General features: G+C 30.2%; 1 protein-coding gene across 1 annotated transcript in view; it reads right to left on the bottom strand.

Annotated features, from left to right (window-relative positions):
• Positions 1–1,601: 1,601 nt before the first annotated feature.
• Positions 1,602–13,837, bottom strand: part of LOC145319203 (sedoheptulokinase-like) — a 30,368-nt gene continuing 18,132 nt past the window's right edge. Inside the window, exons 17-19 of the mRNA XM_080161168.1 lie at positions 10,590–10,641; positions 10,324–10,381; positions 1,602–1,791 (exon numbers count right to left, since the gene is read on the bottom strand). Coding sequence (XP_080017294.1) covers positions 1,748–1,791; positions 10,324–10,381; positions 10,590–10,641 — 154 coding nt within the window. The 3' untranslated portion in view covers positions 1,602–1,747. The remainder of the gene's footprint in view (positions 1,792–10,323; positions 10,382–10,589; positions 10,642–13,837) is intronic.

The following is a 13,837-nucleotide window of genomic DNA, read 5'->3' on the forward strand; positions in this document are numbered from 1 at the left end:
CAACTACTGCCAACAATATACCCGGTTTATTCTAACTACCTTCTTTCTCTCTTTTCCATTCCCTTTTTGTGACCAACTTTACACTTCCTCACCCTTTTGGTACTTTTGACCCATAGGCCTTCCTCGAAGCCGGCCTTTCCAGCTTACTTGTAATGTTAGGTTAGGCCGGGAAACGGACTAACCGATGCTTTTATAACGGTTTAAAAATAATGTTCACAAGTTATAAGTAGCGAAGCTACTCATAACCCAAGAAGATTATATACATCCGTCCTAAGGTAAAATTAATTGTAACTTTCTGGTTTTTTTTAACTGAATTCAAGAGAACAACAAAATATTACGAACTATTTAAACTATCAACGGAAGAAAAAGTCTATTGTGGATCAAGGTCATACAGAGGGATTTATTAACAATACTAATAAAGCTTCAATTTGATTGGGTGATTATTTCTCGTTACACAACGACGTCTTAGTTATATTTGGTTTAATGCCGTATAAGCTGTGTTTCAAATATTGGTGTCATCAATGGATTTGTTATGACTTGGAATTTACCAGATTATCATGCACTCTAATAAAGTAAAACTTGTAGCGGACTAGAATAACGATCATCCCCACCTTTACCCAATCCCCTCATCGCCTAATAAACGAACTGACCAATTGACAACATTTTTTCTCCTGCATAATATCTACGTATATTTTTCATCCATTAATGTGAAATAAAAAGATGACCAAGATTATTAGGTACCAGCTGTTAACATTAGTTAATTATAATGTTTATTGCTGTAGTGGTCACCGTAGGGAATACAAATTTTATCAGAGATTTTAAGGGATAAGACAATGAATGATAAATTTATACATACCCAAAAGAGTATCTTTCTGTATTAATGCAAATCAATAGTTTGTATAAACCAATCAAATATAAGTATATAGTCCCCAATGTTTTTAAGCCAACAAATGAGAGAACTTATTTTTTAACATTTTGGGACCAATTTAAATTGCAGTCTAATGACCTCTCCCTACCTGGTATTTATATATAAAGATGGAAAAACAAGGATGACAAACAAACAAGGACAAATATTTCTATCATATAAATGACAGACAGATGGACGTTAAAACTTGCTGTAAAACTTCGCTACTTTGAATTATGTTTTAAGTTATGGGAATTATCTTATGTGACTATAGTTTCAATTTTGTAGGACTATTATTTCTAGCTTAGAAAAAGTTTCTATCGAGAAATCACACCTCACTGTCATAACTATATGCTTAAATAAAGCGCCATTGTCCACTCCCATCCTAAAACCTTGTACTAATTAGTCATATCCCCATGATATACAAAGGATTACATTGGATCTATAGCTTAATCAAAGTAGGAATCCTAGTTATTGAGTAACAGTGCTAATAAATCTTAATTCAAAATCAATATCTTGTTTATCTGTTGAGGTAGTAAAAAACATATTTATTAGTTTAATAGTTTCTAGGGAAACAATTAATTACTCCTTAACAATTCTGGTACTAATAAGAAGCTTTCCTCAAATGTAGAAAATCAGCTCCGTGGTTGGGGCGATCTTAGATAACAGACATTATATGTATTTGGATATATCAGAATTTAACATCCAAAAATTTTAATTGTCTTGATTCATATAGCAAAATTTAATTTAATTATTAGCATATGTAACTATTAAAAAATCATACAAATATAAATAAATGCTTAAATACAATGCAAATGATAATTATGGATAAATTACTAATTTTCATTTGTGTACGACTGCTAGAGCTACTCCATAACTCGAATCACCTATAAAAAAACAAGCATGACAACATTCATAAAAGCAAAGCTCTGAAATCAGATTTATAAACAAAAGAACATTTTCACTTGTAGAGTGTCATAACATAATGTTAATAAAAAAAAACTAAACATCATAATATACTGTCCTGTGTCCCCAGGGGCGTCCAAGCTTTTTCATTTGGGGGGTGGGGGGTAAAAATTTGAAAATAAAAATTTTGTAGGTGCTGTAGGCACCCCCAAGCTCATTTTGGGAGGAGTAATCTTTATATCATAGAGGGAAGCATTTTTATTTGGGGGGGGGGGGGTAAAATTTGAAAATCCAAAATTTTGGGGGTGCCTACGGCATCCCCAAATTCACTTGGGGGAAGGGTGGAAATCACCCATTTACCCCCCCCCCCTTGGACGTATATGGGTGTCCCCTCCCTGCTTATATTATATTACACTACAAAAGACTTAAACATACATCTATTATGAAATTTCTTATTGATTTGTTTGTTTATTTGGTTCGTTTTTAGGGAGGAAGAGTTCATAAGGAGGTAGATTTATCTACAAAAAAAATCTTCTCGCTATATTTACACAATTTCAGTCATAAAAATATCTTTATCGTCTATTTTCCTTTCGCTATCCCTGATGTTTTAGTTACAAGATCTGTAGACAATAACTAAATAAATTCCATGGACAAAGCCAAAATTGTGTTAAAATTGGGTAAAAAATTATCCATGTGACGTAATAAAAATGAGGGATTATCCATCTCTTTTTTAGGGTTTTTCTTTCCCGCTTATCCTCTCCTCCCATCTCCCTCATTTTATTACGTCACATGGATCATTTTTGACACAATTTCAACACAATTTGGGCTTTGTCAATTCCATGTAATCTGCACTCTATAGTTTGGAGTATCTACGCAGTCTAGAGTCCTAGACTCAATCAAAATTTTACAGTTTCTATGTAGTTTCTTTCACAGGAAATTCTATATTTATAAAAACTAAATTACAGTTACTTTTCTTCAAAGATCTAAAGGGATAAGGTTTTGGCTGATAAATTGATATACATCCCTAATGACGATACAATGAAATAATCCTTCAGTATATTACAAGTTGTGATTTAAACGTTTGGACACCCAACTTAACGAACCCAAAAGTTGTTTAAACAACGAAAAAGAAAACATTATTATATAACTTTGGGGACTAGTGTAATAATGCCCCCTTCCTACCTGACTTTTCTAATTAGTTTATAATAATTATTGTATACTTGTTGCTGAGTTATAATTGTCCTTGATTTTCAACTTTGATGTATTTTATCTTTGTCGTGCATCATATTGAATGGTAGGGTGTTTTCTATGATGACCAGGGATACAGGGATAAGACAATTGAACGATAAATTTTTCTCTTACATCTCATTAATTCTTGTTTGTAGATTATTGAAGGAAAGAAAATGTTGCAATTTATTTATCATTGTCCTCCTCCTCCCTGGTGATGCAATAAAACATGGAGAAAATTAATTGAATGTTGGATTAGAAGCTGAACTTTTGGCAGATTTTTTTATTCGTAGAAAATTGAAGAAAGTTCAAAGAGTTAGTTTTATTATTCCCATTACCCTTCTACCTTATTAAGTTTAATACCCATGGATCTTAAGGGATAAGCCAATAGTCGATAAATATATGTACATCCCCAAGTACATAAGATTACTCCTTCTGTAGATTACAAATACTATTGGAACTCATCTTTGTGAACCATCAGACCAAAATTAAAACGAAGTTGAGCCAACTGGTAAGAAAACGTTATTATAAAACTTTGGGAACTAGTATCATAAATATTACTCTATAACTAACTCTATTAGGGAAAATGCAAATATTAGGTAACAAACAGGAAACGGGATTTTTATTCCCTAATTTTTCCAGGGATCTCAAGGGATAAGACAACAGACGATTCATTGATGTAACCTTAAATAATAATAAGCTGACTGTTGCTGTGAATGTTACAGGGATCATGCTAAGTTTGAAATCAATAGAACAATTCTAACATGTCTAAATTTACGATAAAAGCTCACCGTTACGGACGGACACACTTTCCCTATTTGTATAAAAATTATAGGAATAGAGTATTGATAACATCCAATTAATAGTAATAATAGTAAACTAAACATTAAATAAGGCTCGGCAGCTGGAGCTGCGCGGCATTGAGGAAGAAAAAGCTACTTTAAGCCTAAGTCAACATCATCCTCAACACATGATAGGGATAAAATTGATGTACATTAAGAGATATAAGTTTTCCGGAATTGTAATGTAGGGAGTAGATTTGAAATCTGCATCAAATTTTAAGGATTTTTTATAAAATTCGTTTTTTGTATAATTCTTTATCTAAAAGCGGAAATACAAATTAAGTTAATTAATTTTGGCATCTGTGATTGGTGGATTTAAAAAATCTGCGCTCTGATTGGATGTCGTACATCATTCAACCAATTAGAGCGCAGGTAGTTTAAAATCCACCTATCCTATTGGTCAAAATTAATTAACTTAAAATGTATTTTCGCTTTTAGATAAAGAATTTTACAAAAAACGAATTTTATAAAAAATCCTTAAAATCTGATGCAGATTTCAAATCTACTCCCTACATTAAAATTCCGGAAAACTTATATCTCTTAATGTACATCACCAATAAAGTTACGCTAAATTACCCTGTTTTTAGATTACAATAAGCGGTCACTCAATAATCAATTTAATGAAGAAACTAACTTATTCAATAAAAGTCCCCAAAGTTTCGGAGGCAACGAATAAGAAAACATTGATATGAAAATTTGGGTTCTAGTGAAATAAACAGTCCAATGTCCCTTTCCTGCCTGTTAACAACGCATTACGCAATTCAAATTGATAAGGGATGAGAATAACTGTCCATGTCTGTGGCAACACATTGCATTGATTTCTTTATATCCTCACTTTTCATTTCATTACCAAACACCTTCAATCTAATATAGTCCCACATTTCTGACAGCGAAGCTACTCTAAAATGTATTACGTACTATTGTTTTGGAGAAGAAAAAAAAGTTTCTTAAAGGGATCTAAAGGGATAATACAATAGCCTAAAGGCTGGATTTGAAAATATGAATTTGATTTTCTTGTTAAGAGCCAACATGGACAACCAGTCTTTAACAAACTTTATCAATCTGCTTGTTTTTTAAGTAGATTGATTAAAGTAAATGAATAAAGGGGGCATGAGCTATGTATTACTAAGCATACAGGGGCACTGTCTCGAATTTGTGTTGGGTTTTAAAAATCAGCTAAGAGCATCGGAAATATAAAAAAAAACAGAAGAGTCCCTACAAAAGAACATAAAGCAATTTGATAGCAGACGAAAAGGGTCTCCACTACTTGGGGGAAAGTTGTTGTCTGGATTGTACTTATATATTTATTTAAAGTAGATTGCTTCGCTTCTTATGAATCTATTCTTAGTTGTTTTCTGTCAATAAGGGCTTTGCAAATAAAAATATTTAGGTTAGGTAAAATGTTATATCTTCATTGACTTGGCAAAATATAGACTAATTTATGGATGAACAACAATTCAATATTGCAAATGCGTTTGTTGGTCCTTCAATCAAAACGTCATTACGTAAAAATAGACTTTAACTTTCTTGTTAATCAGCAGTTTTTGAAAGAAAAAAAAATCTCTAATAAATTTCTTTCTTTATAAAACCCACATAAATTATTATTTGGCAAGAAAATTTCTTTATTCTTAATGTATTACACTTTAATGTTTTTTTTTTAAGTTTATTTTACTATATGATTAATTTCTATACCATAAATTGAACTTATTATCGTGATTAGTATTAGCATTACGTAAATTTTACATAATTTTATAAACATATATGCACGTGATGAATAAATTATTTATGATGAAAAGATGCATTTTATCCAATTCATGCTGCATATTAAATTTTAGGTTTTAACAAAACCCACTAAATTCCAGGAATTAAGGTTGCTTTAAATTTCAAAGGGTTCATAAAAGTTATAGGAAGTTTCGGCATTACGATTTTAATATATGATTGATAGCACCAATACGACAACCAACCCTTTGATTTTACAGCCTTTATTAAATTCCACAATAAAGCGTCGCTTAAATGTAGATTTAATCCGTTCAGTGACTATCAAGATAATAGACAAACAAAAAACCTTCCTATTCTATATTTTAGAACGTTTTTGATATAGGGTCGGTCGGACGGTCCGTACGTCCGAGACGGATAGATATTAGAATTGTCCTATCGATTTCAAACTTTGCATGGTGATTATTGTAGTAGTCATGTACGATTTAGAAAGCGTAGCAACTCTATAATCATTACCAGAATGTCCGTACGTCTATTTTAAACATGTTGATTTTTTTCTTTTTTAATAAAAAAATATTATGGAACCCAGTATTAGTGTCGGACTGATTATGACGTAACAAAAAAAATTAGCCAATGAGAGGCCACTATGAATTTTACAATTGGTCAATAATGTCCTCTCATTGGCTAATTTTTTAGTTACGTCATAATCAGTCCGACACTATTACTGGGTTCAATTTTATGTGATCTAATTATCCGATTGTTCTGATTTTTTAGTATACTGATTCCTAAGACAACAAAGTACAATATTATAAGCAAAGCAACTCTATAATCAAGTCCTAAAAATGTAAGTATGTCCATAAACATTACCCTGTATCAAGAAGTTTTTCAACAAATTTACTCACCATTTTTCTTTGACTCAATTATTCATTTATATTCAGTTCTGCCACTATACAAGTGTTAATGTTCATTTGTCCTAAATGGTTTCAGAGCTTCGCTTTTATGGATGTTGTCATCCTTTGTTATCATAACTAGGGCTGTACATCAATTTTTATACATTGTCTTATCCCTTAAAATCCCTGTTTATCAACCTTTTTAAAAAGTTTATTCATTAATTTTCTTGAGATACAAAGGCATGCTTTCAGGCACTATGCAATCAGGGATATAAAGGGATAAGACAATGGCCGATAAATTGATTTACATCCCCTATGAAAATACACAAAATTAATTAATAAGTGGTTGAAATGTTTAGACACTCAACTTAATTAACCAATCAAACCAAAATTCAATGAAAGTCCCCCAAGTTGTTTAGCCAACAAATAAGAAAACGTTATGTTAAAACTTTTGGGTACAATTGTAATTAACAGCCCAAAGTCACCAATCCCTCCATGCAATACAATACATATATGCATGCAGGGACGTATAGGTAAATAACTGTAAAATTAATCTACAACCCTTTCCCTCCTCCCTTACTAAGGAAGAATTAGATTAAGATTTACACTCATGAATCTGGGAGAAAGTTTAATTTATTGTCCATTATCTTATCCCTATATCCTTGAATTTGTTAAATGTGAGCTTTTCAAAATAAACTTTATTAGGCAAAATCCTTTTAATCAATGGTGTTCACAAGGTTTTTGCTGAAGGGGTGTGATGAAGGGGAACAGAGTCTTTTATCAATGTTAAAGGGGTGTCTATCCCCCCCCCCTCACCATCCTTATAAAGATTTTTCATGAGAAGCCTATAAATATTTTTTGCCAAATTATAGATATTACAAAGGATCTGATTTACTCCTTTGAAATAAATTGTTTGGAAAATTTAAAACCATACAATTTATGACCGTATTTTTTACTAGATTTAACATATTCGTTTTATCTAATTCTAAATATTAAACAAGATAGAATATACATGAAAAGGGACAGCCAATAATATAAAAGCCCCTTGCTTAGCATGGTTGTCAAGAAACCTTACTATGCTCGGCACTTGCGCATAAGCCGTTTATTTTTAATTCTTCTGAGTTCTACCCAGGGAGGGAGTAAACATTGGACTGTAAATTACACTGCTAACTTGACCAAAGTAACATTTGCTTAAAAACATAAGGTACTTTGATTGTCATTAAATTTTGATTTATTGGTTTCCAAATAGTAGCGGTCAACTTTTCAACCAATAATTTTTATTTACAGAATGAATTATTTTGTTTATGGCGATGTATTAAAGTACAAAAAGATTTAGAATCAACGATTAGAATCACATGTAAAAATTTGATACCAGTGTATTTATGTTCCCTCCCCACATAGCGATTCTAGAGCAAGAAACTTTAACTTTCAGCAATCAACAACCGAAAACTTCAGTCCTATGTAATTTTGGGTCCAGAATCATAATCTGTTAAAACTAAAATCCTATGTCTTCCTATTTGCAATAAAATCGCATTAAAATTGCAACAAATATTTGCGATACCTTATTTTCATCTTATAAGAAACAATAATCCATTTTGCTAAAATAAAAATTAAAGTTAACCATTTATTAAATACTTTCATATCTTTAAATTTGCAAAAAAAGAAATTTTTTTGCAGAATAATGCCATTTATGTCAGCGATATAAAAAGTCTCCTTAAAAACAGATTGTTAGAAAAAAAAGTAAATGTAAGTATTATAATATGTTTTTCTGAAGTCATTTAATAAATTTATACAGTAAAAACCAGAATTGTGCAACTTATTTCAATGAAAAGCCAAAAAACGTAATTTGCAAAAAAATTGCAACCCCTAAATCACCTAGAAAAATAAACTTTTAACCAAACTAAAGTAATATGTTTTAAAAAACATTAAAAAATATTAATCTTTTATAAAAGAAAGTTTGTTAGAAAAGTTCTAATCAAATAGAACAGGGCAAAATTATTTTTTCAAAATGTAAACAAACACTTAACTTTGAATATTTCTATACTTTTTCTAAAACTTAAAAATCAAATCGTACTTAAAAACAATGTTTTGTTTGTTAAATCTTCTTGTGGCGAGATTTTTAAATGTTTTTTTTTCATATGTATTGAATAATCATAAAAAAAAGAAAAAAAATTGCATTAAGCCGATTCAAATATATTAAATAATTCCTTATAAAGGCAGCAAAATAAAAAAAGGTGTTAAATAAAAATTATTTATATTTATTTCTTAAGCTGTATAACTTTTTAAAAAATTTTAAAACATGATTTTTGCTAAAATAGATATTTTTTCATTAAAAGGAAATATTGTTTATCAAATCAGCTGTTATCAAAGAATATATCGTTTTCTTATGTTGGGCTACGAATAGTAATTTCAAGGGATCGACAGCCGCGCACAAGCCTAAAATTCCGCAGGTGTGCGAAATAAGATTTTAATAAGGAGAATTGTCTGTTAAGAAACAAGTTTAGATTTACAGCTTAATTTTAAAGATATAATATGACGATTTAACTGAGGCTTACCCGTGGCTGTTGAACCCTGTTAATTTAAATTAAAAACTATATATCTTTATCAGTCTTTAACCCTCAAAAGTAGGACCCCTTTCCGCATCTTAACCAGTTGTACTTAGCAGCTCCGCCGCAGATGGTGGTTGGCGGGAAAACTTTTTCATGAAATTTTTTTCATGAAGCTTTAGTTTAAAATTTTTAGTTTCCAGCCTAAAATATAAGAAGTAGGATGTCCTCCTTATTGAACAAAACTCAAATAAAAGTTGGGTACGATTTAGGAAGCAAAAAAGCTATATATTTCTGACCACAAAATGCTGATTTTTACTTTTCTAACAGCTTTTGTTGATATAATTATCATATTCATCTGATTGTTAGATTACTCACAACAATTTTATAAGCGAAGCATCTCTATATTCAAATGTATGTTCTTCAACAGTATTTACGTAATTTTGCAACTTTATGTACAATTTTGTTTAATAACTACAAATTAATTGCCTGCTTATAAAGTTCTCACATTCTACTTTTGCATGCATCTGGGCCCTATTTTTTCATTTGCAAATTGAATACATGTTTGCAGGAGATAATTTAAATTTCGTCTTGGTTACCGCAAAATAATGCGGCACTACTTTGACTGTAATAAAAAAACTCCAATGCTAATTGCCTAATAACACGTTTTTTATAGTATTATTTCTTATAAAATCAAATACGAACGCTAATGCATTAAAAATCTGTTATAAATTACAACAAATTAATATTATTATTTTTTTACCACTGGGAGTTATTTATATGAACATTTATGTTATGTTGTGAACATTTTAGCAGACAATTATTTATTTTAAATTTATAAAGGTAAAATTTTCAGGGATATAAAAAAAAGTTTAGATTTTTTTTCATTTTAAAAGATAATTTAATTAATTGTCAATAATCGTATTTCAATATAATATATTTTTGATAGGCAATATATTAGTCCTAAAAATTGAAAGTCGTCGTACTGATTTTAATGATAAGGTTTTTAATTTAAAAAAAAAAACTTAAATATCTCTGAAGAAGGGGAAAGAAGGATTTAACTGTAAATGAAAACATGAAATATAGGCCTTAATTTTATCGCCACACTTTGCGGATTCTTGCGGAGAGGTGTGGATAGTATAATTCGCCTCTGACTCGATGTGTCCCCTCTTCTAACTGTCACTTTTGAGAATCAAATAATTCCCAATGTTTAGAAAAGACAGAAAGAAACACATAACGTAGTTATCGAGTATCTGCGCTGCACTGCTAAAAAATGACTTGTGTAAAGTTACCTTCATCTTTTAAAACCAATGGTATTCCATAGGCTTCCTGTAATGCTGTTTGAAGACACTAAGTTATTTTTCTAATTAAATCAAATAAAATGATCATTCTTTAGTTGGTAGAAACGCTTTTCTATAATTCCATTTGTTCGGTTGCCGTTTGTCTGCCGACTAGATGATACTTTTTGAGGTATACATAATTTTGATATTTGGATTATATTGATGTTAAAAATTCCATCGTCAATTAGGATTTGATAAAAGATAAACTTGAAAAATACCTTGTGCTTTATCAAAGCAGATCCAGATCCAATAATCCGTTTTATACCCCGCTCCTGACGATAGTAATTTACCATTATCTAGTTGTATAAATTAATTTTAAATGTACTATCTTTCTATTTTGTTGTGCTCCTATCAAAGTAAAAACAATGGTAGTTTTATTAAACTACATCTCTTTCCTTCTCCCATTTTGTATTCATTACCTAACAAAGATGAAAACATCTATAACAGACAGACAGATGGACTTAAATAGGTTTAGAGTAGTTGCAGTAATAATAATAGTAAATACTCCTGTAATAAAGATGGAGGCATCACTTATGTTAGATTATTAACCATCCCTTAATATAAAGTCCTAAGTACAAAACAGACAGACGGACGGACTTAAATAGTTATAGAATAGTTGCGCTACTAAAAACAGACATATGTCTACTTGAAATCAATCCAATATATCTTTGACGATGGAAATTTGAAACCCACGGGTCAATATTTCTCAGATATTCCCCCTATTTACGAACGGTCCAAAGTCGTTGATAATAATTAGGGAAAGGGTTGAAAATGGACATGAAACAGAAATATTAAAATCTTTTCTAAATTTTTACGATCCTGAAAGTTAATATTTACTGATATTTTCCAATAAATTTTTTCGTTCCGTCAAAATTTGGAAAAATAGCCAATATAGCTGTCTAGAAAGAACACGAAACCTCTACACCTAATATTTTCTCAGTGTTTTTTTTTACTTTTTATACAAATTTTTTTTAAAAATTAAATATTGATGAGTTTTTTATTTTTATAGAATGAATTATAAAAAAATAATATTGGTTGATTGGTTTTTGCGATATCAGAACCATATCAGTTTTACTTGTAAACAATTCAATAAATATGAAAACTTAGATATAAAATTTGTATAATAGATAAGACTTTTAAATAATTTATTCTCCCCTTTCTTTATTCCAAAAATCTCGATTTTTCTTTCATTGTCATATCCTAGTATTTATTATGTGTATTTGTATTGTGTGAGTATGTGTGGGGGAGGGGGTTGTAAACAACTTAGGAGATAAGACAATGGATGATAATCTTGTTATCCTTGTTTTATTTAGATTACATTTAATAGATGCCTATTGAGTATAGGACATGTCAAAACATAAATACAAGGATATTTTAATTGGTTGGTTAAAACTAGCAGTGTCTTCACTTTTTAACCAAGTGAAAATTTTAAATATTACCATTGGGTATATCTAACATTGGCTCAAATAAAAGTAAAATTTAATTTTTGTTTCTATAAATGCTCATATTTAAACTTCCTATTGCAAAGGATTATGGGGGTGGGGTGTTCACAGAGATTTTACCCCCCCCCCCCCCATATTCAATTGAATATGATTTACTTTACTACCATTCTCCGACAAAATAAAAATAGAAGGTGAAACAAGGACTATAAAATCTAAAATAATACATTTAGATAGTTCTTAGAAGCGAAGCTCCTCTATATAAGACAATGAGCAAAAAATTTATTTACATCCCCAAAGATAATAAACTAAATCACCCCTTCTGCAGATTAAATTTTGAAGTCAAGTCAAGATTTAATAAAAGTCCCCAAAGTTTTTGAACCCCCCACCCCCCCTACGGGGAAATGCTAATAATTAGGACAATTCTAACATGCCTAAATTAATGAAAAAAGCTATCCATCTCATTCGTACGGAAAAACCTAGCTTTTAAAAAGGGAAAATGAAGGAAACCTCCAAATAACACCTTTATACAATTACTATATTATTACGGGATAAGACAATGGACGATAAATTGATTTAATATTTTATTTTTAATTGTAGAATTTCTTTGCTGTTTACAATGAGCAAAAATTTAAATTAGATAAAAGAATAGTTATTTCTCGCATCGTATTATAAACGCCTTGCCGCGGATATCTTATGATTGTATATTTTTATATTCGTAGAAAGCTGGATATAATACGATGATAGACATAGTTTTTTCGTATTGATGAGAACCGGTGCCTAACCACTGCACCGGATTTAAATGAATACGAGAAATAATTTTAAAATACTTAAATAAATTATTAAATAGAAGTATATATATTGGCGTTTTCACTCGAAGTACCCAATTGTGCAGATAAACTCCCCTTCTCCCATAAAATTGAAAACAAGGGGTAGCGAAGCTTTTCTGTAATTAGGGTCGGTCCGTCCATACGTCCGTCCGTCCGTAACGGATAGCTTTTTTCGTTAATTTATGCATGTTAGAATTGATTTTTGGTTTTCTGATTCATGGGACAACAAAGTACAATATTATAAGCGAAGCAACTCTATAATCAAGTCCTAAAAATATAAGTATGTACATAAATATTATCCTGTATCAAGCAGTTTTTCAACAAATTTACTTACAATTTTGCTTTGACTCTTATACATTTACACTCTGATTATTCAGTTCTGACATTATACAAGTGTTAATGTCCGTTTGTTCTACCGTTTCAGAGCTTCGCTTTTATGGATGTTGTCATCCTTGTTTTACTATAAATATATTTTTTATGGAATAGGAATCAGTATTTTAAGAATAAGATAAAGAGGATTATTATATCTATTAAAAAATTTATGTTATAAAGGGTAAAAGGCAAAGCTTTGATACTAATATTATGCATGGTTAAAAAGTTAGATATTTTAATAGCTTTATTCAGTGGTCTGTTTATTTATATGTCCATGAAATTTTGTCTTGTAAAAAATCTGGATCAGTTTAAAATCCAATGGCCGGCTCTTATGGTTTAAAATAAAAATACTCTAATTTTGATTTAGCAACAAAGCTTCGTTAGTACTTGACGTAATCGTTCTTGTCTATATAACAAGAATGGTTATATTTTGACTAGCAGCTAAATTTGTTTAATAAAATTTAAAGCTGTAATTAACGCTGTTTGATACTACCATTTAAGCTATAAAACAGGGATGACATAAACTCCCTAAACTCGAAGGTCTGGGACGGTAGGATAAACGAATATTAACACTTGTAGAGTGTCAGAACTGAATAATCAGAATTTAAATGTATAAAAGTAGAGACAAAATTGTTAGTAAATTTGTTGAAATACAGGATAATGTTGAAGTACATACTTACATTTTTAGGAATCAATTTTAGAGATGCTTTGCTTATGACATTGTACTTTGTTGATATGATAATAATTAGGGGAGGGGGAAGAGTTGTGAAATATTAACTTTATGAAAACAGAAATATATTTTAAATTAAAATTTTCCATGACTCT

Source organism: Acartia tonsa, chromosome 1 (assembly GCF_053477335.1).
Source record: "Acartia tonsa isolate MP-2025a chromosome 1, ASM5347733v1, whole genome shotgun sequence".
In the NCBI taxonomy this organism is placed as follows: domain Eukaryota; kingdom Metazoa; phylum Arthropoda; class Copepoda; order Calanoida; family Acartiidae; genus Acartia; species Acartia tonsa.